Genomic DNA, 22,855 nt, shown 5'->3' with positions numbered 1-22,855 from the left:
TCTTTCTTGTACTGAGGGCTCCACACCTGGACACAGTACTGCAGATGGGGCCTCACAAGAGCCGAGTAGAGAGGGAACCTGTTGGACATTTGGGTGGTAGGGCATTTGTGCAGTGAAAGCCCCTGTATTTTTCCAGCTATCTGTGTGCTGAGAGAAATGTGCTTGGGTTAACTCTCTGTGGGACCGTGTTGAACTGACTCCTGAACTAGCAAGAAAACTGTTAATTAAGAAAAGTAAATCAATTCTATTACCTAACTGCTTGTATTTCCAAAGAGCGGGTTGGTGCTTCAGGGGATAAATGTCTTTCAGGACTGTTCTGCAGCAGGGTATGTAACTCTCACGGGAATCACTGAGCAGCAGCAAGCACTGCCTCAGACATGGGGTGTGATGGGCATTGTGGCAGTGTGCAGTGGCTGTTCATAAGGAGCTGGAATGGTGGTAAAGAAATACAGAGTCAGATGCAGGTGGCATTGCAGACCCTGGAGGTCTGGGTCGTGGTACACATCAGGGAGGTCTGAGTAGTCCTGCTACAGAGAATTGCTGGCAAAATTAAAAGTTAAACAAGAAAATAAAATGTAAAAATCAGGTGGATTTATGCATGAAACAGAGGGAATTCCCCGCTGTGTGGCAAATATAAATTCCTGCCATCTAGTATTAACTTGCTCCAGTTGTACTGGAACATCCCATCCATAATGCACTAGAGTTTCTCTGCTTTAGATCAGAGTCGATAGCAGGATAAACCTAGGAGATTAATGAGTCACATGATCCAAACTGTGCCAACAACTGTGTTTTTCTGCACTTAAGCTATAAAGCACATTGAGGGGAGCCTCTGAAAACTGAAGCTCCCTAATGCCTCCATGGAGTTGCATAACTCTGCTGCTGTCTGTGTGTGCGCCCATGTGGGACACTGCAGGATCCCCTGGGATGTGAGCTGCTCTGCCTGAGAATGGCATGAGAATGGAGCCCAGGGATCACTTCATGAGGCCTTGCTCCACAACAATGTCATGGCACTGTGGTAGGATTTAAGAAATGGAAAAATAAAAGCTGACAATCAGATTGAAAAATTAATTTAGGCCTTGATTCATCTCGGTACTTAAATACATGCCTAATGTCCAGTGAGTCAACGTTCTGCACATCTGCTTACAAACCAAGGACCCATGAGCTGATGTTTGTGCAGACTTGACCTTGTCTTGGTGGAAGTTTCCACTAACTGCATTCACAGCTTCTAAAAGGTTGAATAATAGAAGATCATCTGGAATATCCCATTTTTGACCTCTGTATAGTCCTGCTGTTTTCTTCTGGCTAAACCTGGATCTGCCAAGAGGGACATCTCCCATTTACATTAGGAAATCATTCCCACTGCCTTTAGCAATCATTCCTCTCATTTTTTGCCATTTATACCTTTGAATACTTCTAAGCTCTTGTTATTTTCAACATTTTTTTCTGGGAAAGCCATCAGCATTCAACAACCACAAAACACCATCTCACATGTTCAATAAGTTTTTTTATTATTTTTTTTTAATAAGTGTACGAAAAAAAGTTTGAAAAGTTCTCCTGTCTAGTATGAAATGTTTACAGTTCTCAGACTGCAATTGCATTTCAAGCAAATTCTCTTGCAAACAGAATGTATCTTACAACAGCAGTGCAATTTGTTGTTTAGAGACAGATCATCTGATGACAGGCAAACTTGGAAAGCTTTCACATGTAGAGCTTTTATTTTAGCTTGTTAGTGGTCTTAGATAGAGAACTCTGATTTATTGAGGCTTCTAAAGTATGCCTGGATGATGAGCATTGTATAAATAACACAGGTGTGTAGCCCTGAAAAAATCCTTCCTAATGCTTGGCTCAAGGTGTTGCAAAGAACATCGGAAACTCAAAGGCAAATAAAATAACAAATGTCTTTGTGCCAACAGAAGCTGTTTAGTTTGCTCTGCATTCAATATTAGGTATTCAGCAAGATACGTAACTGGCAGAGACAAAGCTGAATCTTATCATTAGTCCTATTGAATGAATATTTGTTAATGAATAAGCTTTTGACTTTAGACATTCTCAAAACCCCCACCTGTGCTGTGATGTGCTGGAGCCAGCTGCATTGGCTTGTGCTGCGTTGTTATACATCTCCTGGCAGAGAAAAATAGCGGCGTAATGTATTTTGTTGCTTTGCTTTGTGTGTTATGTTGACATACACGTGTATCCTATTCTTGGGAATGCTTTAGAGCTAGGCTTAGTTCCCTGTGTAAATGTATTTGATGGGTGATACTGGCTCCTCCAGGATCAAGCTGTCTGTCTCGTTGAAGGTGTCACTTTCACCAGAGTGATTGGCATTTTTAACTCGGTTCATCCGAGACTGCAGGCGTTCATGTTCCTTCCTCAGCTCCGAGTAGGAATGGGAGAAAGTGTGGAATATTGATGTTGCAGGAAAGGACATGATGAGAATGCCACTGAGGATGCTGCTCAGAGCCACCATCTGACCTGGGATGCTCCGTGGCACCATGTCTCCATATCCCACGGTGGTCATGGAGATGATGGCCCACCAGTAAGAGGCAGGTATGCTCGTGAATTCCAGTACCTTGCCAGATTCGTTCTCAGCAAGATAAACCAAAGGAGAAAACAGAGTGACAGCCACGCATAGGAAGAGTAGGAGCAGGCCGAATTCTCGTGTGCACCTGCGAACGGTGAGGCCCAAGGTCTGCAGGCCCAAGGAGTGCCGGGCAAGGCGCATGACATACAAGATCCTCAAGGCACGTAAAACACGTAGCACCAACCCAACCTTCTCCAAATAAGTGTTGCTGCTTGGCCTGTCATCCGTTTCACTTGAGTCGTCCTCTGCCAAGATGAGGGAAACATAATAGGGTGAAATAGCCAAGAAATCAATGATGTTTAGGGGCCCTTTGAAGAACTGACACTTGCTCCTTGCTTGAATGAATCGGAGGCAGAACTCCAGAGAAAACCAAGCCACGCAGATGGTCTCTATGACGAAGATGTAATAGCACTTCTGGGAACACTCACCCTGACACACACAAAGGAAGGAGAATTAAAGAAAAGAACTGTTTGCAAACCAGCATATAAAACATTAGAGGAGCAGAAATGTTTATCAACTCAAGTCACCAGTATCAGAAATAACCACATCCCAGCTAGCAGGTAGCTGTTTTTCAATGGCATATGGGAGGTATTAAGCACATGAAATGTCCAGATGAGATGTACTTCGTGCTTGTTTTATTTGCTTCTTTGAAATGAATGAAGCTCTTCTGTGAGCCTGTGAAAGGCTCAACTCTCCCTAAAGTCTGCACACACAGCTGTAAGTTCCAAATCAGTCCAACTTCCAGCTCTCAAAAAACGTATATTTGAACTTGACTGATTTATAAGTCTGCACAAAAATTAGTGTGTCTTCAAAAGAAAGATTAATGCTTGAATGTCTGCAAACTTCTGGTGCTGTTTAATGCGTGGTGCTTTTGCAAATGTTATATACTCTGGTGCAATTAAAAGTGGCTCAGAGTTATTCATTAAGTCATCTGGATCTTTGGCTCAGTTACATCATATACAAATCATGTTTCTTTCTATATGAACAATGATTATGAACAATGAACTGATTATTTTGGTAAACAAGAGAATACAGGAGCAGTTCCTGAAACAGTATTATCCATTCTCAGCCACATTTCACAAGCAGTATTGATTACAAGCTCTGCGGGAAACACATACCCCTATGACTAATTAAACTTGTCCCAGTGTTCAGTTACACTCTGCATTACAATGTGATGTTTTTGAGAGCATCCCTTTGTGTTGAATTACAGCTTGGGAGAGAGCAGCTCTCTTTGTTCAGGAATTGTTTATATCCTGTAGCTCTGGCATTCTCACATGTTACGATCATTGGCTGAGACTCCTCAAAGAAAACTGTGATGCACCCTGTATGTTATTGTTATTACTGTTGTTATTTTACCTGGCTTAGCCTTCAGAACAGCGTAGCTCTGTAGCACTCCTTGGGGATTTCCATCTTTCTGCACAGTAGAGTGTCAGAATCATAATTTTTCACTTAAAAATAATCTCAGACTCAGTCCTGCTACAGTCATGTGTGGGTGATGAGGTTGTAGCCCTGTTTGAAGCCATTGCCCCGACAGAGCCCGGAGTGCTGAGCTGTTCGCGTTGTTGCTGACTTGGCTTGATAAGATTGCCTGTGATCAGCAGTTGTGCTATGAGGTGCTCACTTTGTCTCAGCTCTCAGTTGCTCTTACAGTGCAGCCTGCACTCTGCACACACCCACCTCTGGTCACACTACTGAATTATTCATCATTACCATCAAGATTTATTTTACCTTTTGTTAACTGGGGTGAATTTCCACTACATCTGCTACTTATCCACCTTTACACATCTACAGAGACACTGCTTTCAGATCATTGTGTAGCTTTCCCTATTCCTTCCTTCGAAAATGCAAGAAAAAAAAATTGTTTGCTGGGAATTTTAACTGTTAAGATCTAGGACTAAATCTAGATCTGAACTAAACATGCAGTGTCACAGTGCAGCATGGTAAGAGCTGGTTAGGAGCTTTATTCTCTCCATCCTCAGTTATTTATGTATAGAGAAGGCAATTTGTGCAATCAGCTTCCCAAAGGCATGTTTGTTTTTCAGCAGAACATCCTTCAAAGCAAATTTTTCATGAACATTGATGTGCATTTTATTTTCCTTTTGTGCACAGTTGTGGATGTAAAGGATGGTGAGTTCTCCCCTGTTAGCATGCTTTGTCTTTTTTATATGCTTTGCAAAAGACACTTGAGAAATATATATGTAGAAGTGTATGATTCAAGTCGTCTGTTGGTCTCTTTTTCTGCTGAGGAAACCAGGAGTTACAGTACAGTATCACAGTCTCTGACACTGACTAATGCAGTGAATTCTTGGCTTCGTGGTTTTTTGGTTGCTTTTTTGGTTTTTTTTGGAAGATGGAAGAAGAAAGATATGTTTGCTTCAGAAATGCCTACGTGGTATGAAGGCACGCTGCAAAACCAGCCCTGTTTATTTCAGAGGGAACTGATTTATCCATGCAGTACAGTAGTTCTATATGGAAGTATCTCATTTGAGCACTGTAAACAACACAGCTGGGCTATCATCTCCCACCAGCACTATTTCACTCCATTACACAATGTAGCCATACCATTAGTTAGTCAATCTCTATACAACATCTGACACAAACGTTTCATACCTCGGCCTCTCTATTGCCAGAGTCTGGAAAGAGACTGGAAGACCCAGGGTCTGTAGGATTTGATGAGAACAGGCTCACCGATGTCACACGGGGAGATAAATTTTATCCAGTATGCTTGTATGAGAATACCTGCATTTGTTGTGTGTTACGTGTGAGATGGTTTATATGGAATATCCCTAACACAAGTAATGTTGAAGATTCTTGATCCTTTTGAATATCCCGTTCAGAAGTAACAAATACTGGGACAGTAAGACGGGGAGATAGACTAAATACCAAGGCCAGTTTCTGTTTCTCCGGTATTTTGGATAATTTCAGACCTGAGTGCTCTGTGTTCCATTTTATTGTCCAAAAAGCTGGTGGAATAACACAGTGATTTCAGCTACCATATTCTTTCCAAAATACTTGTACTTGTGTGTCAGTGGTAGATCTCACGTTCGCAGTTGTTGCCAGCTTCCCTTTGGACGTTAACTCCTTCCAGTGAACTGTCAACTTGCAGGCCAAATATTCTGATCCATGAGGGGTGTTTTGCATAAATGGCCAATAAGGGAGTTTCTGTGGCACAACAGCTTCTATATCTCGCCTCTCACTGAACAAAGCAAACATATTTGGGAAATTCTCATGATCAATGACTGTAAAGCAGAACAAAAACATTCCTCTGTTTCTCTAAGCATTAACCAGAGCAGAATTCTGGGCTATTATTTTTATATCAAATTTATCACCGACTTCTTTCTTTTTCTGTATCATGGTATAGTAGAACTTACAAAAGCTCCAGACTAATGCAGCACTGACCATGAGTGTGAGGGAAAGATGAACTTTTATTTATAAAATTGTTTTGGGGTAGGATTTTTCAACACAACCTGAGATGCTTTGCACTATTGTAGCATCAGCCAGCACTGACTGTCACGGACTCTGATGGGAGATCAGTTAGAACAAAGCTAGCAGTCTGAGTATCCAACGCTTCATACAGCCTGCAGATTTACTTCTGAGCAATGCAAGAATTTATCAGGATTTATGGAACGTGTCTCCAGCTGAAATTCCACAACGTATGGCATAAATGTAATAAAAAGAGAGCCTGGTATTGATCATTTGTATGAAAAGAACATTAGGTTCAGCAATGAAGGACACAATGATTTGTATGTAACAAGCTATATATCGAGCCTGATGGCTGAAATATTGAATGATTTCTTAGATTTATAAACCACCTCAAAGAGGTAAAGTGGCCATTTCAAAGTTCTTTAGCACCCAAGATAATAAGCAATTCATAGTTCCTTTTCATTATTGCTTTCTGCTGTATAAGGTAATGGTTCATTTTTTTGGGCTCTATTTACTGGGATGTTTATAATAATACAGTGAAAATGCTCATTTTAGGATGCTTTTACTAAAGCCTCTTTAGATATGAAAGAAAAAAAAAAGGCTGATAATAAAAAGTAAGAACAGTTGTGCTAAGTCTCATCAGCCCAGTGCCCATCCTGACAGCCTGAGAAACAAAAGCTTAAGCAAAATGGATCTCTGTAGAAACAGTGAGAGAAAGTACTATCACTAATAGTGGAGAACATCGGGGTCCCAGAAAGCTTTACTGCAGCCTTCATGCAGTGCCTTCTTTAGATAGGATCAGAGGTTCAGGAATTCAGCACCCTCTGATGCCAGGGTGATGCGTGGCATCTAAATCTCAATTGCACAGGTGACTTTATAGGAGTGAAATTTATTCCCCAACTGTGAATTCAAGTTAAATAAGCTTGAGATATGTGCCACTCACTAGATAAGATAAATAATATAAATTTCCAGCCAATTGCCCTCTTAGTTGACCAGGAAACATTAGTTACAGCATAATGACATCTAGGACAGTAAATAAAACCAGATCTCAAAATTATGCAGCACTATCATATTTTACAACAGACATAAATCTCATCTTGTGAAAATAATGTCTGTACATGTACCAATAATGGTAGCAGTGCCCAGACAGAGTGGCATTGCTCCCTTGTGGAATAAATACCTCGTCCACCCACCTTGGTTTTCAGATGCATTGTACTTGGTTGCACTTTATAGACAAGAAAAAAAAGTTACTACTATAAACTCATTTATATATAACTAGATGAGAGCTGTTCTCATGCCCTCAGGACCTGCTCTGCACTGGCCATTTGTGACCCACTTGGTTGCCATCTGAAGCATCTTATAATTAAAATATGCTAGGGAAAACCTGTTCTGAATCATGACCTGATCACCAATTAATTTCCTACCATTGAAGATATACCTCAGTACCTTCTGAAGTGGATGTTTACCCTTTAATCCACTGCAAGGTATTTTTAAATAAATGCTGAAGCAAATACAAAGCAGTGAGAATGTATATTTTGGACATTGCACCTCACCAGTATTGGTTGGAACAGATCCATTCTTTGTAGTCCTCTATAGAGCACCATGGAAATGAGTGGTGTGATGCAGATTGTGAGGTAATGGCTGCCAGCTTACCAGCAAGCAGTATTTGGTAGGTTTCTGAACAGCAGTGTTGTGCACCCAACTGCTTATGTTGTGGCTGTGGTACCAACTTTCTGCCCTTCCAATGGATGACTCTCAGTGGAAGTTCATTGGCAGCATTCTGAACCCGTTTTCCATAGTGTGTAATTTGGGATTTCCCACAGCATATGAAAGAGTGCTGCCTGAGATAAAGAAAAGGCAAACCTGCAGCATTGCTCGTGATCTCCTTTCTGTGCTTGCCAGTTAATGCAGTTAATGATGATGTTAGTGATTTTATGTGTTTCTTGTCTCACACTGTCCATTTCCTAGTTAAGTGCCCCAAGTTGCACCAGTGCTTGTAGAGCACTTGGCCAATAAGCTCTGCTAGGTCAATATATGGATTATTTCAGAATCACATCATCCCTGCAGAGAGTAATGCTTTCAAAACTTCATATAGGAAATCAAAGTCTACACCAGCAATGTGTGCATGTGTTGGTTATCCAGCATACTTCTGAGAAAAGCAAGTAACATTACTTAGGAAGCTGGGCTGATAAAAGTCCTTGAGCTGAATTAGGAGTCATGATTGAATCACTGTGTGCAAATGTTGTTCTTTGTGGGATACCTTTATGGAAAGCAGCTGGCTTACCATCATAAAGCAAATGAGCAATGGACAGAAAGGGTCTGAACCTCTTCCCAGTTAGATCTACCCTAATGTAGCTGTGATTGCTTCAGAGTGAAGGCAGTTTTGGTGTTCAGTCACCCAGAAAACATTAAGCAGTCATTCAAAATGGAGCAGGGAAGGAGCTCAGTAAAGCAATATACATGACTCTTCTAATTCAGACTTCTAGTGGAGCCTGAAAGGAGTGTCCTTAAATACTGGTTGGCAGGACCTGGTCCTGCTTAGCACTCTGCATTTGAAGGACAAGCTGCCAGAACGTCATCTTTCACACCAGCATGCCTGGCAGCATTACTGATGCAAGGTCACAATCCACATCTGCTGAACTTAGCCTGGTGTGTCCAAATGTTATTTACCACATTCAGATAAGCCAGTTAGCACTCAGATCTTTCTGTCTGATCCACATGCTGTATGGCAGACAGTGGCCAGTGGCCATTGAAATGGCAGCAGATGGATCCAGGCTACCAGCCTGCCTTCTGCTGACGTGTGCAGCTGACAGCTACCCAGTGCTTAGCAGGGAGGCTGATCTCAGCCAGACTGACTGCTCCTGGGGCTGCCCACACAGCCCATGCAGAGCAAAACACAGCCCTGGATGTGGAGCATTTAGAAGTAAAACTCGCAGGAACTTTCCTCTCTAAGCCCAAGGTTGACTTATTTCCTGGGCACGGTGCTGTCTTCCAGCCTTCTGCACTTCTCAAGGTTACAGATGCATCCTGATCTGGATCTTGTCCCCAGAGAATGCCTTCTGTGTGAAAAAAATGCAAGCTAATGTGATAGTGAAAAAGCAAGCTTCAGTTCTTGCTATTGCCTGCCCACAGATTCAGGAGTGAGTCTACAAGTCTGAGAGTGGTTAAGGTGGAGCAAAACACCTTTGTGTAGCTCTTTGTGCAGCTGAGACACTGAACCATCTCCCAGGGGTTCTTATCCCTCTCTGCAGCATTTTTACCATTTCTTTTGGCAGTAAAGTGATAATTCAGTTAGGAAGTCTTGTACCAGTCTGTGTTCCCTGCCTACCTGGAGCTGTGGGATCCAGCTGCAGTGCTGCAGGTACTGCTGAATCACTGCGACCGCATTGCTGCTATTATTTGAATAATTAAACTCCGTGCTGCTGAATCAAATGATGGTCAGGGAGAACTTGAAAAGCCCGTGTGATGGATCACTCCAGTACTGGGAATTATAGTTAGAGACAGATGCAATAAAATCAAAAGGTTTACTGCCTGCTGAGAGAGAGACTGTAACCTGATTTACAGGATGATAAGCTGGTTAAAGGAGTGCTGTGTATTCTGATCACAGAACAATTTTCCACTTACTTTGCTTTATAAGTAAGAAACTTGGACTTATGAAAACAATTACTAAACCTGGTACATTTGAGGAAACTAAACTAATAGTGGGATTATATGAATGTGGACATTACAAGAACGTAGGGAAGGGGAAATCATCTCTGTACCCAGCACAGGTTATCTCATCTGGGGAGTAAATGTAACTGAAATAAAATATTTCAATTAACTTTTATGCTTGGGTTCTTTATTCTGCAAATATTGTAAGAATCAATCTGAAGCATTTCAATCTGATTGGTGAGCCCAGACCATTTTATTAGGAGAGAGATGTGGAGGCATTATCTTTTATTTTTTTTCTCTAGTAGAAAATTTAGCAGACTTCGTTTTGTAACTGTGAGGAACAGTACAGTCAGAATGACAAGGTATCTATATGGGACTTAGGAGAAAGATTCAATTTCCAGTTTTACTTCTGATGATAGCTTTAGCCCTATTATTATTCCTTCTCACTTCTTCCCTCATTGCATTGCAAGTTCTTTGCAGCAGTCTGTCTGTCTCTGTACCTGTGTACAGGCATTGAACTTGTTATAAATACTCACGCTAACAGGAGGAGCTGACACTGCAGGAATAAGTACAACATATGCAGTTCACAGCTCTGGTGCTGTGAAATTAATGATTAGATCTGCTCAAACATCTCCAGAACTAAAATACCACATTCTAATTTGACTGCAGCAGTAAGAGAAACTTCTAAAGAATGTACAAATTTGGGTGGTTGTTTGTTTTTAGTATTTGCTGCGTTACTCCTATGAACTTGGAGGATGCATTGATTTCAGATAGCATGTTCCAATGGCAGAGGTCCTTGGCTGCAGAAGGAAATATCCAGTTCCCCAAAGAAGGCATTTATTAAAAAGTCACTTGTGCTGAACCTCCCGAGCTGACTTTAGTGGAGAAAGCAGACAGGTTTTTTCCCATTGTAGCTATCGCAAACTTGAAAGCAGGAAAAGGAATTGTGATCCCCAGTGAGAAGCACATGTGCTGTCCCACATTGCATTTGGGTGACAGCCCACTGCAGAGCAGCTGGAGCTGCTGGGTGTCCCCCCAGGATAGCGTGCAAGCTGGAAGTCCCATGGCTGTTGAGATACAGCCAAAGCTGGACGAAATTAAGGCGAACTAATAATGTCAGATTGTGCCTTCCAAATGTTGGACCTTGAACTGGCAGAACCAGCTTTTAAAAACCACTTACTCACTGAAATGGAGTGTCCAGAGTTTCCAAAGATAATCATTCTGTGTGGCAGTGATGGTATACTGACACAGGTGTTCAGTAGCATCCGCCCCACAGGTGCCCATTGGTTGTGTAGAGCAGGGCTTCAGCAAGGTAAACTTCACTAATGGGGGACGTATTAGATTTAATGCTCTATTTTGTCCCAGGTGATACCGAGTCATTTCCATATACTGATAAATTTACAGATAGGCATGGACATGTACTTTTCTGGTTTTACACTTTTAAATGAGTATTTTAAGTGTTTCTGAAAGTCAGAACTTTATTAATTTTTTGGCTACAGAGCAAGTCATTCCGGGCCATGCTTTGTGTGATTTATGCCTTGCATTAGAAGATGCATTTGACCGTAGAGTTACTGACAAATACCCTTCTTTGCACATATTCTCTGAATAGTGCCCAGCTTTATTAATAGTACTCTGAACTGCTACTCATTGAAAAAGATATTACTCAGCAAAAATCCTTTTACCCTGGCTAATCAGCTAGAAAATTCTTTTTTGATCAATGCTTAGCCCCGGTTATTTAAAAGTTATGCAATTGGTAGCCAGGGGTATCTGTCAAAACGCAGCTGTCTCATCCAATTTACCACAGGTGATTGTTTTTGCCAGTTGGCCAAATTACACTTTGACAGAGAGTCTTGTCTCTGCAGACTGTGAGCAGTAGGACTGGGTTTGTACACCTCTATGTGACATTCTCCATAAGGATTATTATCTTCTCCAGTCACTCCCAAGTCCTTCAAGTTTTCCTTTAATAAATGCACTGAGGAGATTTAATTTTATTTGCAGGTTATGGGCAGGGCTGGAGCATTTTGCTCTAATGTCTTCACAGTGGATTTAATAGCTTGAATATTGAGGCTCTGTCTCATACGTGTCTATCTTCACACAGTGAGCATATCTTCACACTGACAAAAATTTGCGTGCTTTAACCAGTTAACTAAAGTTTGTGTTTAACCAAAGTCAGTGTGATTTTTTATAATTACCCCATTTAGCCCAGGTGATAGTAACCCTCATGAAGCAAATATCTTGTCTGGTTTCCTTTGTCTCCCCAGGAAGTCCTTGCCTTTTCTCCTATAATGCGCTGAAACTCTACTTTTACAGAAAATGTGTTTCTCAACAGTTTCCTCTGGGGTCTGAGCCAGGTAGGTGCAGTGATACAGACAGCGATGTCAAACACTGGAAAACATACAACGGGGCCTCCAGAATAATGGCACAGAATGAAGAACAAATAATAAAATATGGTTCCATTTATTATATATCTGCTCTTTGTTGTTTGCCTGTTTCCCCCCCCCCTTTTTTTTTTTCTCATGTTTTCTGGATTCTCAGTGTAATCAGTGACTAAAAGCATGTTGTTTAAAATGAATTAGAGTTCTACATAATCAAATGATCGCAGGAGCTGGAACTTCAGAAAATGAATATACTTAGGTCCAAGATAAAATCATGAGGTCTGACGATGCTGGGTGCATCGCATGTCGGTTCTGTTTCATTAGGTTATCTGTGCAGTACAGAAAGCACTTACAAGCTTCTCAAGATCAGTTATGGGCAAACACAAAAATTAGTAGTAATGATGTCTGACCCCTCATTTATCACTGGAGAACAGAGGATAGATGTTTTCTTCTCTCTCAGCAGAGGCCATAGGACATCACATCAGTGTGACCCATTGAGAGCTTCTGCACCAGGAGAAAAGCTGTGGTTGTACTGTGCTGAGGTACAGCTAATGGGAATGTCTGGGGGTTCTTCTTTCTTTTCTTTCACTGACCCTAATTTGCTTATCTTTCCTGAGGAAAAGACCTTGCTGCACCTTTTCTGCTGAGTCATTTCTCCAGAGAAAGCTGATTTCTGGGACTCATTAAAAGAAATCTCCTCCAAAAGAAAATCCCAAGGGTGCTTCAAAGCACAGTCCTGTCTGAGCCCTTCTGTGCTGGTTTTGTTCCATATTTCACAGGTGTAATGATGGTTTTTTTCCCTTTGGATTATCTGTGCTGAGCAGTGCCTACTTCATTTGCACCTCCTGGATCCTGGCTGTACCTCTTGCATGGGACTGACTTTTGGGGAGACTTTAGCCGTGACTCTAATGAGCTCATCTTAATTCCTTCATTGGAAGAGAATTTCAGCTCTCATCCTAAATACAGTCTGTGGTTCAGCTCAGCGCTTCTCTCATGCTGCCAGCAATACCTGTTTGGATCAATAAAAATGACAGTTCCTCACTCCCAAGTATGATTTCTTGTCTACCCCCACACTCATATCTGCCTTGATTACTACATTTTGGTGATGCTGTATTTGCTTCCTTACTGAAGACAGTTTGCTTTCCCTTAAGAATGGGCACAAATACATAGATAAAGCTGTGTGGCATCTGTTTCATGGTCAGACTCAGACCTGAGATAGAGCCTCACAGATTTACCCTTGGACTTTTCCCAAACTTTTGGCCTCCTTCGCTTGGGGCCGTTCCCTCTGGGCTGGGATTCACATCAGGCACTCACACGATACAGAACTGTTTGCTCTTCTATCTGCTTTTTCTTCCTGTTCCTAATGCTGTTTGAAATATTCTGGCAGATGTGCACGGTGTCAGTTCCAGTGCCTCGTTCTTTATTTGACTTTGGGCTGCGCTCTGATCTGTCAGCCAGCCCCCGCCCTGCGCTCCCCATGCGGATGGCTCCATCCCTCCCTCTGGTTGCCAGGGTGATGGGCTTCCCCGGTGCAGATGCTCCTGCCTTGGCTCCTTGCCATCCCTCTCCCAGAGACCGGAGTTCTCACTTTCCCTTGGATGGTGAGCACTCCTGTTTGCTCTCCTGCCTGCCGAGGCAGCTTTTCTTCCTTCTGAACGAGCCCTGGCTTTGCACCTGCTGAAAGAACGAGTGATTTCATGTGCCTGCGTCAGCCTCTGAGTGAAATGGAAGTCACCTTGTATTATTTTTTCCTTTTCTTTTTTTTTTTCTTTTTCTTTCATTTGAATCTGATCCTCCTTGTGCTGGAACCCAGCCAGTTCTCATCCTCTTAGTGTGACAGCTGTGATGATTGGAAAAAGGAGCCCCGAGTGGTACAAACGCACCAGAGGTAAAGCCTTTCTTGCTTGTATTTCAGAATGGATACATTCCATTTCCAGTGTAAGTGACATTGGAATACAGATCCTTAAAATACCTCTAAGCACCTTTATAGCATAGAGGTTTAGTCAAACTTCAGCTCAGAAATGAATAAACCTCAGAATGGGACATCTTTAGATTCAGAGGTGAAATTACACGTTGTTCAGAAACTTTTTTGGAGGAGTTTGACTGTTTCTGTTGCTAAGCAAAAGGGAATCATGGGATTTTTAAATTCAGCCCACAGAACCAAAATTTGAGGTGTTGCATGCCTGCCCCAGGTTGCTGGTGCACATCCTCATGCTGGAGTCGCTTTCAGAGGTCAGTCAGTGACCAGGTTTGAGTAACAAATCTCCATGCAGATGTGCAGTTTCCCTGGGAGTCACAACTGAGAAGTGGGCTTTTTCATCAGTTAAGCTCTGCTAGTGGTTTGCTTTGCTGTTGCTAAAATGCTGTTCTGAAATCCCAGTAGGAAAATGCTAGGTATTGCAGGCTAAGAATTTGGAGATAGAAAATATTTGGTAGTTGATATTCTGCTTTTCCACAGGGTGTGGGCAGTATGTCTCACATACTCCCCTGTGCTTTCTCTGGCATAATTTTAAATGGTTCAAATAACCAGGCTTTCAATACTGTGCTCTGTGCTTCTGTGGCTCCACGAAGAGGTGCACTGTTCTAATGCCTCAAGTGTAAACTGTGAGATGTTTGCAACTATTTGGATAAATCTATGCCTTGGACCAAGCTCAGCCTTCGTGCTCTGCCCTGCACTTCAAGCACTCTCACTTTAGAGCTTGTTTCAATCCAGTCTGCTTGTTTTTAAAGTAGTGATACAGATGCAGGTCTCTGGGAAGTAAAGTTATCTGTGCTTTATAGGGGGTCCATGGAAAGCAGCAATACTTCAGTGACCAGATACCCTTACAAACCTGAAAATCCTTCCCTTTCTAAAACACAGAGAATTAGCTTTAAAAGCACACAACATGTTACATGGTGCTGAGATCTGAAATAACACGTGCTTCTTTTTCATGGCAAGTATTCACAAAAGCTTTTTCTGCAGCGGTTGGATAACGACAACAAAATCCATCAGGCAACTTCCATTAACAAAGTTAGCACGAAGCACTTCCCAGAGCAGGGCTTGTAATGTTTTTACATCTAACTCTAAGAAAGATGTGCTCTCTTTAAAGTGTTTCCTTGGAAGAAGCACTGGAGCAGGGTATCAGTTTTCTCTGCCAGAAGTAATAGCTGTGGAGAGCTGCGAGAGCACCAGACTTACTGCTGAAAGTTAGTAGTCTTCTTATGCAAATAAAGGTTATTCAGTCCTCAGTTTCATTGAAAGACATCACATATCGTAACATGTCCTTGCTGTAGCTGTGCTGCCTTGAATTACTGCTTGAGCAATAAAGTAGGCACATATATTTGCGTGGTGCATACCGTAATGTGCTATAAATGTGAAAATGTCTTTATTCATCAGTGCAGAATACTTTTGGGATGTCTTATCTTGCTGGGCAGGGAGTTTATTTTCTCACCACTTTCAGAAGGACAGTTTGCTAATGAAGTGAAGGATTAATTAAACGGATTAGTCAAAGCTATCTGATAAATTTGGGCGTTACTGCATCTGAAATAACTTTAGATTTTACTTTCCTCCATGTTATAATTGGAATAACAGATCTTTGCAGTGCTAAAATACAACAGTATTATAGAAAAGATCCTTCATGTATGATACAGGCTTGGACAGTTTGCCCTGAATTACTGCAGCTGACCCTACTAAAAGGATCTATATGTGGTTAGAAGTTCAGCTGGTATTTGATATTAGTGCTGCATGTTATAGAAAGTATTTCTTTTGCTGTTATGGACTGATTGCTTGTAACCAAAGAGTAAAGTGTGCTGAAAACTCCTCAGTGTGAGTCGGAGAGTCTCAGTGTAACAAGTTTATAACTTATGCTAGCAACTGCTTTTTGGGAAGGGAACCCAATGCTACGTGAGAGTTCTGTCCAGAAATACGTTCTTGTAGTTTAGCTCACAGTTAGTAAATTACTTTGTTAAAATTATTCTTAATTGAACATCCTTTTGAAACTGACAGAAGTACTTTCAGCTATTACTGCATTTTCTGTTGTAGAAAATTCCATTTCAGAGCAGTTTCAGATCTCATCACTATGGATTTTCTGTATCTGTTTTATCTTTTTAAGGATGCATACCTAGCAAAGCAGACACACTTTAAATTCTACAGTCAGATCAGTTAAAGAAGACTTACTTACCCTGTCTTCTTCAGCTCTTAAATCTGGCATTGTGCTAACGCAAAGGCTTACAGCTGTGGTGGCCACAAAGAGAATGGACAGACAAGCAAAGACTTTGCCTGGGAGTCCCGACTGAGGATTTTCTACCATATCTCTGAGTCTGTTCATAAACTGCCCAAATTTGGTCTTCTCATCCAGGACACATGCAGCTTCTTTGCTCCTCCGGAGCTCCTCTTCTTTCCGTACCTCAGCCAGCTCCTGCAGTTTCTGAAATAATTTTCGAAAGCAGCAGTTCTCCAGGTTGGATTCCTCAATCCCCCAGTATCTCAGCTCCTCCTGGAAAGACAAGGCACACATGTCTCTTAAGAGCATCAGCTTCCCTGCTGCTAGAAAGCTGACAATCATCCCAAAAGCATTGGGGTTCCTGTCAAAGAAGAACTCATGGGTGTCTTCATCGTAATCATCACACAGCTGAATAATTTCTTCGTAGCTGCTGCAAAACTTAAGTTTGCTCAGTCTGGTCAGGGGAAATTCATCTAAAGTGCTCCAGGGTAGCAGGTATTTGATGCCTCCAACATTTATCATAATTTCTGTCTTTAGATCGACTGCAGAGGCTTGATCAGGGTGGTAAATCCTCCTGGCTCTTTGGTAATGGACCCCTTTGACAGAAGGAGTTTCAACGGAGACAGGAAAGAAATGGCTCAAGGAATTACAAGAAGCGTAGCTAATGTTACTATAGTCTTGGTCGCTGCCTCCAGAGAGAATAGGCATCTCTAAGAGTTCTCACTGGGACATCCGAAATGGCATCAGACCGGGGTTATCTGCCAGCCAAAAGATGCGTGAGGAAGGAGAAAACATAGTAGAGGTTACTGCAAGAGAAAGGGTGCTTCGGGTACTTCCCTAAACCACCAATTTAATGAGTGTTTGTAAGTAAAAGTCACCCCTGTGCCTCCTCCTGAAATCTGCAGCCTGTGAATGCGATTTGCTTTGCAGCCTCATTGGTTGTCTGGCAACACACAGGCACAGAGGAGAGCTAAAGCCTCGTTCATAATTATCGCAAAGGGTCGGACGCCTGCAAATCCAAACCAGAGCAGATCAGCCTCTGCTCTAAAATATCTCAGTCGTTGCTGGATTGTTCATTTTCCAGCAGTTGTCTCATGGCTCTCTAATTTCTGTAAACCCTTGAATACACACTAACTTAACTAAGCTGCTTAATAGTTACTAGAGTGGTCAATTACCTGCCATCAGCTGGATGCAAAGTTCTTAATTGCTTTAACTCGAATGCTCAGATTCTAATTCCTGTTTTCTTCACTGCTCGCCTCTTTTGCCTGCCTCGCAGAGCCATGGCAAGGATTAACTAGTACATGTTTGTTCAATGCTCTAAGAGTAAACTGCTTTCTAAATGACAAGTATTCTTATCAGCTCGGTCTCACGTCACTGCAAATTACTGAGAAAATACAGGGAACATTCACCCATCCTATAGAAAACTTTGTTACAAGGACAGAAAGAAAACGACCAGCTCACAGAGAAAAGCAATTGAAAGACACCCCCCTTCCCTTCCTTCTCTCAGGAACAAATCCCTCCAAAGATTCACAGGAATTCATTACTCCAAGGCAGCAAACTACAAAAATCATAAGGAAACTTCCCCCAAGTTACTTACCACTGTGCCTCGGGCTGCAGCCCGCTGCCAGGCTTCCCCGCAGGTGAAGTATGCATGCTGCAAACTGGTCAGCTGAGTTACGATCCAGCAGAAAGACCTGGGGATGTTTAATGGTATTGATTACAAAATAAATAAATTTAAAAAAAAAAATAGAATTGCTGTAGCACTCTGGAGATCCAAGTCTCTTTCCTCTTTTATGTCCTCTGGAAGGGGAAAATATTCATACGTGTTCATATATTATATGTTGTACTGATAGATCCTTTGCTCAAGAGTCAGTGTCCTGAGTGGCAGCTCCTCTTCCTGGGTTCATGGGGCTTTCTGGTGAAATGTGCTGAGCGAGAGCTGCAGGATCCTACCCCCTCTGTCTCTCCTGTTTCCCTTGGGACTGTCAGTGTGGTCCTGGAAGAGGAGGGGAGAGGGAAGGGGGAAGGGCTTAGCAATAATCTCTCCAGCATCCCTCTGTCTGTTCAGCAGGCAGCAGGCAGCAACTGAGTAGGAACATGGAGACAGTCTCCGACTAATCAGGTTTGCTAATAAGTAAATTCTGGTGAACCTACTTAATAAAACAATTTTAATCCCTGTGAACTTCTGCCATTGTTGTGGTCATCTTGGCAACACCAGTCAAATTCCTCAGGAGCAGTTTCAATGTGCTATATTCCTCTTGAGACTGGGATTTGCTCTTAAACATTATTAGAGGGAATTGTTATGCCCATAGATGCTGGGCCTCTGCACGTCACTGGCTGCCAGGAAAGTGCTTTCCTTCTTTAAAGGAAAGGTTCTCTATCTTGCAGAGAGCAGGTGCTGAGCACTCTGCAAATCTTCATTGCTTTTCCAACAACCAGGAACTTTCTTCTCTCTCCTGTATGGATGAAAGGGAACAGCACATAACATGTTTCTCACCTTCTCATACGTGGCTGTGGGGGCTGAGCTTGCTGTAAGGCTTTTGTGTTCTGTGTTGCCAGTAGGTCTTGGGCTGCCTCTGTGTAAAGTTGAGATGACATGAGTTTGACCCGTATTCTGCTTGCTTAGCTTCAGTCAGAGGGTTCAAGTGGTCTGTGATCAGATCTTAATGACAAGTACCCTTGATGAAGTTCCTAAATTCAGTAAGAAATGCCAGTTTATACCCAGTGTGGTTGCAGCTCCTGGACTTGAATCCTATTGCCACAGGATTGGGTTCATCTGTGGGATTTACATGCCACTGGGCATATGAATGCTCCATGGAAAGGCCTTTAGGAGTTTGTACCCCAGAGCTGTGTTTGCACTGCTTGCAGCTGGTAGTACAAGGTGCAGCTGAAGCCCTTTGCTTGCCCTGGGCTACTTCCCATTGCGCTGCTGAGGTGAGGCAGCTCAGAAGCAGATCCTGCAGCTGTTTATCCGTGCTGAGAAATGCTATGGCACAGTCTGGAACGGGAAGCCTTTGCTAATTGGACCTGTTGGCACATCTCTCTTGGCCCACGTGGTGCCCGAAAGATTAACTTCTTATCAGCTGGCACCACTGGGGTTTACACTCAGGTCCTAATTATGCCATCCACTGAGAAAGGCCAGATAGATGCCTGAAGGCAACTGAGTTCTGGGAGCATAGCTCAAAATCACTTAAATCCTACCACCTTTGTGCGAGATGCAGTTTGCTCTGCCTATCAGCTTTTCTTATGGATTATTTCTTTTCGAAGAAAAAGCAAACCTATTCTAATTAAGTTTGGATGGATTGTTTCACCAAAGGATAAAACCAATTAGCATTTCCTTCTCACCTTGAGAAGCCCTTTAGCAACTGATAAAGGTTGCATTTCTGAAACCAGCAGACAAAAAGGTGAATAAATCCAAATCAGTGAGTAAATATTATACATAATTCAGTAATTTGAGTCTTATTCTTATTTAGTAGGAAATGCATGTTTTTGAAGTTTACAATTTCACCTTCAGTACTGGGCACCCTGATATTTGTTTTACGGGGACTTGGAGCTCTGGCTGTGGATACATCATGGCCTCATTGCCAAAGTATCCATGCAGAAGATCCAGTACAGATCCTCCTTAATAGTTCAGCATCTAAAGCTGTTATTGCTGAGACCACAAAACTTAAGTCTCTCTCCAGGTGGGAAAGACTTATTTCTGCATCAGTTCAAACCTCTGACTTGCTTTTGTATATCTTTTTTTCTTTTCTGTAATAATAGCTGTAGTTTTCCTGTTAATTTCCCTTTGAATTTGCCCTATTCAGAATTAACATCAAAATCTTTGTTCTTATTTTTTCCATTCTCTAGTTCCCCTTTGCTTTCTGGAATTGCTCTCTCCTTGCTCCTTAGCCATCTGGTCAGATCAGCTTCTTTTACATGCCCTTCATGCAGTTTCCATATGCTTTATTTATTTGTTGATGTGAACAACTTTCCTGTCTCCTCCCTGTTGTTTCCCCCCTTTTATTATTTTTGCCACTCTATTACAATGTCATAGACCTGCCTCTCATCCCCTTTTACAACGAGGCCGACATACTGCAGCTGAGAAGCAAGCTGAGCAGAGGTGGTTGTTCTCTAGAGAGCTCCAGGGACAAGGCAATTGCATGCTGTTGTGTAACTCTCTCAGATAGGTTAAGCCTAGCCCTGCATAAATCAGGGGTAAAGCCTCAATCTTGGCTATATATTATTTGACAGAATTCAAATTTAAGTACTCACAGCAGAGATCTACTAGGATGGAACTTTGTGTGTATGATGGTGCAGCTATTGCTACGTCCCTTTGAAACGCAGAGAAGAATCTGCTAAAAGGCATCCATCACAGTGAACAGGTTTTTCCCAGGTAGTTGGGTAATGAGGTCATTTATGGCATTAGTATTTAGGTGTTGTAATGGTTAATTGCTATAGAAAATGGGAAGTCCAGCAAAAATCACTGTCTGTAATACCTTGCTGAGTGCTGTATCAAGCAGTAGATATATACAAATTATGTATATATATATATAGTGGGTTTTTTTTTTTCACCAAACACACAATAATACTGTGGAACTCACTGTGGTGAGCAGGATTTGGAAAAGGCCTCAGCAAGTTCATGTGGATCCAACCTCTGACACAGAAAATCGGTAGCCTAAGTTAGGTGTTGTGGTGGAAGTACTGCAGTGGGCACACATGCCCTTTTCTGCTCTTTCCAAGGTTTCTGGTGTTGTACTGGGGGGCTGCACAGACACTGGTTGGACCCTATGGAGGTGCCTTAATGCTGAGAAACCAGAGGAGGTTGGCCTGGACTCTGCTAGGTTGGCTGAGCTTCTCTGAATCGATCGTGCACTCATTGTTTGACAGTATTTTTCCATTAGAACAGCAAAAAACTGCTGGAGACAAAACTGTGTGTATATGTATGTATATCCCAGACTATATATATTCCAGAGTAATTATGTCTGCTTATAACAGGCAATCTTACCAAGGAGTAGAATGTATGCTTGGAAATTGTATATACTTCCAAGTCTTCCAATCATTCTGCAGGGAGCAGGTATGTAATTTAATAAAGAGAGTGTTGTTAATCTTCTCTTTTTGCTTCCCAACTGGGCTTTTTGTAATACTTAAATATAGTACGAAGATAATTACTTTCCTTGACACCTGTAACTGATGATGAATTGCAGGCTTTTAAAGTCAAAAAACAAAGGTGTACATCAAAATAATTATTTAAGGAAATATGAATGCACTGAAAAAAATAAGCATATAAAGGGGAAAAAAAAGTAAGAATGGAATAAATTCACTTAAAAAACCTATGCTGTTTTCATTCGTTGGCTTAGAAATTAGCCCAGCACTGAATGTTCAGTTGGTGCAATTTCATCACTAAATGGTTGCGTGGCTTTTTTTTTCTGTCAGTTGAGGCCTTTTGTGCTCATGTGGGGATTTGTTCTCTAGCACTCAGCCTTTGTGTACACCTGTCCTTTCCCAGATTCTTTTTGTTTGTGCCTTATGAATTCTTCTGTTCAATAAAATACGTATTTTTTTCATTTATTTGCAAAATAGTCAGCGTGAAATTGAAAGGAGCATTTTAAAATTCAGTACTCAGTGGTTAGCATGTGTGGCTGTAATTGGATTTAGATAGCCTCGTTACATGGAAATTCAACATCTTTTCATATCCTCATGTTATTCAGTGGACATAAAGAAGAGCTTAGCCTTCTTTTCTTAGTTCAATTATCGCATCGCGTATTGCAAGGTAAACTTTCAGGATTACGCCAATATTTTACTCAGTCCAGCAATGTTAGCCTCATGTTCCTGTTTATTCCTTCATAATTTGTCTTTATGGAGCAATAGAAATGGCCTTTCTTGCCAAATGCCTGGTTTGTATGGATAATTAAACTGACAGTAAAGGGCTAGATTCACCTCTTCGTTATTCAAGCCTTAGCGAGTTGCAGTGTTATTGATTCCAGCGGAATAATGATAGCGTTCGCACAGGAGCGTGTGGTAAATCAGGCTGTGATACCCTTGATTTGTTAAGCACTTGTGTAACGTATTGCTTGCTCATCCCAGCATTCATAAACGCCAGTTATGATCCAAGCTCCTGATGCACCACAAACTGTCTCGGAAGACTGAGTCACACATACTGGGGCAGGGCTTTCTCCCTTCTCTCCATCACTGTCTTTATAAGTTGGTTTTCCTTTGCCGAGTTTGATGAAAGCCAGAAAGTGCCAAAAGAGCCAAATAGAGCAAAATACTACTAAAGCCAAATAAATATTCAGAGCTTGTATCAGATATAGAAAACTATAGTGAGGTTAATGATATCTAACGCACAAATTTCCATGTCCTTTCACTTGCCTCCTTGCACAATGGCTGCACCTAGAAATTAACTTCAGTTTTATTACCCTAAGTTTTCTATGCTCATCTCCTCTGGACTCCAGAAAATCATACCTGTTGTGTACGGTACACAAGGAAACTGATTTCAAATGGATGATCCTATGTCAATCCATGTTGCATTAAGGCTGAATCACCTAGGTTTAAAGGATTGGAGTGTGATGTGGCATGGGCAGAGGAAACAAAACTAAAATGCCATGGCTTAGAGCTGAGTGCTGTTATCCGTTCACATAGCA

At 41.8% G+C, this 22,855-nt stretch overlaps 1 protein-coding gene across 1 annotated transcript; it reads right to left on the bottom strand.

The window, feature by feature from the left end:
* Positions 1 to 1,534: 1,534 nt before the first annotated feature.
* KCNG4 (potassium voltage-gated channel modifier subfamily G member 4) lies at positions 1,535 to 18,289 on the bottom strand. The gene is made up of 3 exons (XM_052686464.1): positions 17,830 to 18,289; positions 16,191 to 16,990; positions 1,535 to 3,010 (listed from the first exon to the last, which is right to left on the bottom strand). The coding sequence occupies exons 2-3, from the start codon at positions 16,938 to 16,940 to the stop codon at positions 2,225 to 2,227; spliced, it is 1,536 nt and encodes a 511-aa protein (XP_052542424.1). The 5' UTR covers positions 16,941 to 16,990; positions 17,830 to 18,289; the 3' UTR covers positions 1,535 to 2,224.
* Between the last annotated feature and the right edge of the window lie 4,566 nt (positions 18,290 to 22,855).

This window comes from Tympanuchus pallidicinctus, unplaced genomic scaffold (assembly GCF_026119805.1).
Source record: "Tympanuchus pallidicinctus isolate F22 unplaced genomic scaffold, pur_lepc_1.0 scaffold22, whole genome shotgun sequence".
Taxonomy (NCBI): domain Eukaryota; kingdom Metazoa; phylum Chordata; class Aves; order Galliformes; family Phasianidae; genus Tympanuchus; species Tympanuchus pallidicinctus.
This window is presented reverse-complemented; position numbering and strand designations above follow the sequence as displayed.

Bases quoted from the DNA above. Each gene is read 5' to 3' on its own strand.
- KCNG4 (XM_052686464.1), bottom strand. From the start codon at position 16,940: ATGCCTATTCTCTCTGGAGGCAGCGACCAAGACTATAGTAACATTAGC. The intron at 3,011-16,190 runs GTAAGTAAGTCT...TGTGTGTGTCAG, and splicing joins TAAGAGCTGAAGAAGACAGG to GGTGAGTGTTCCCAGAAGTG.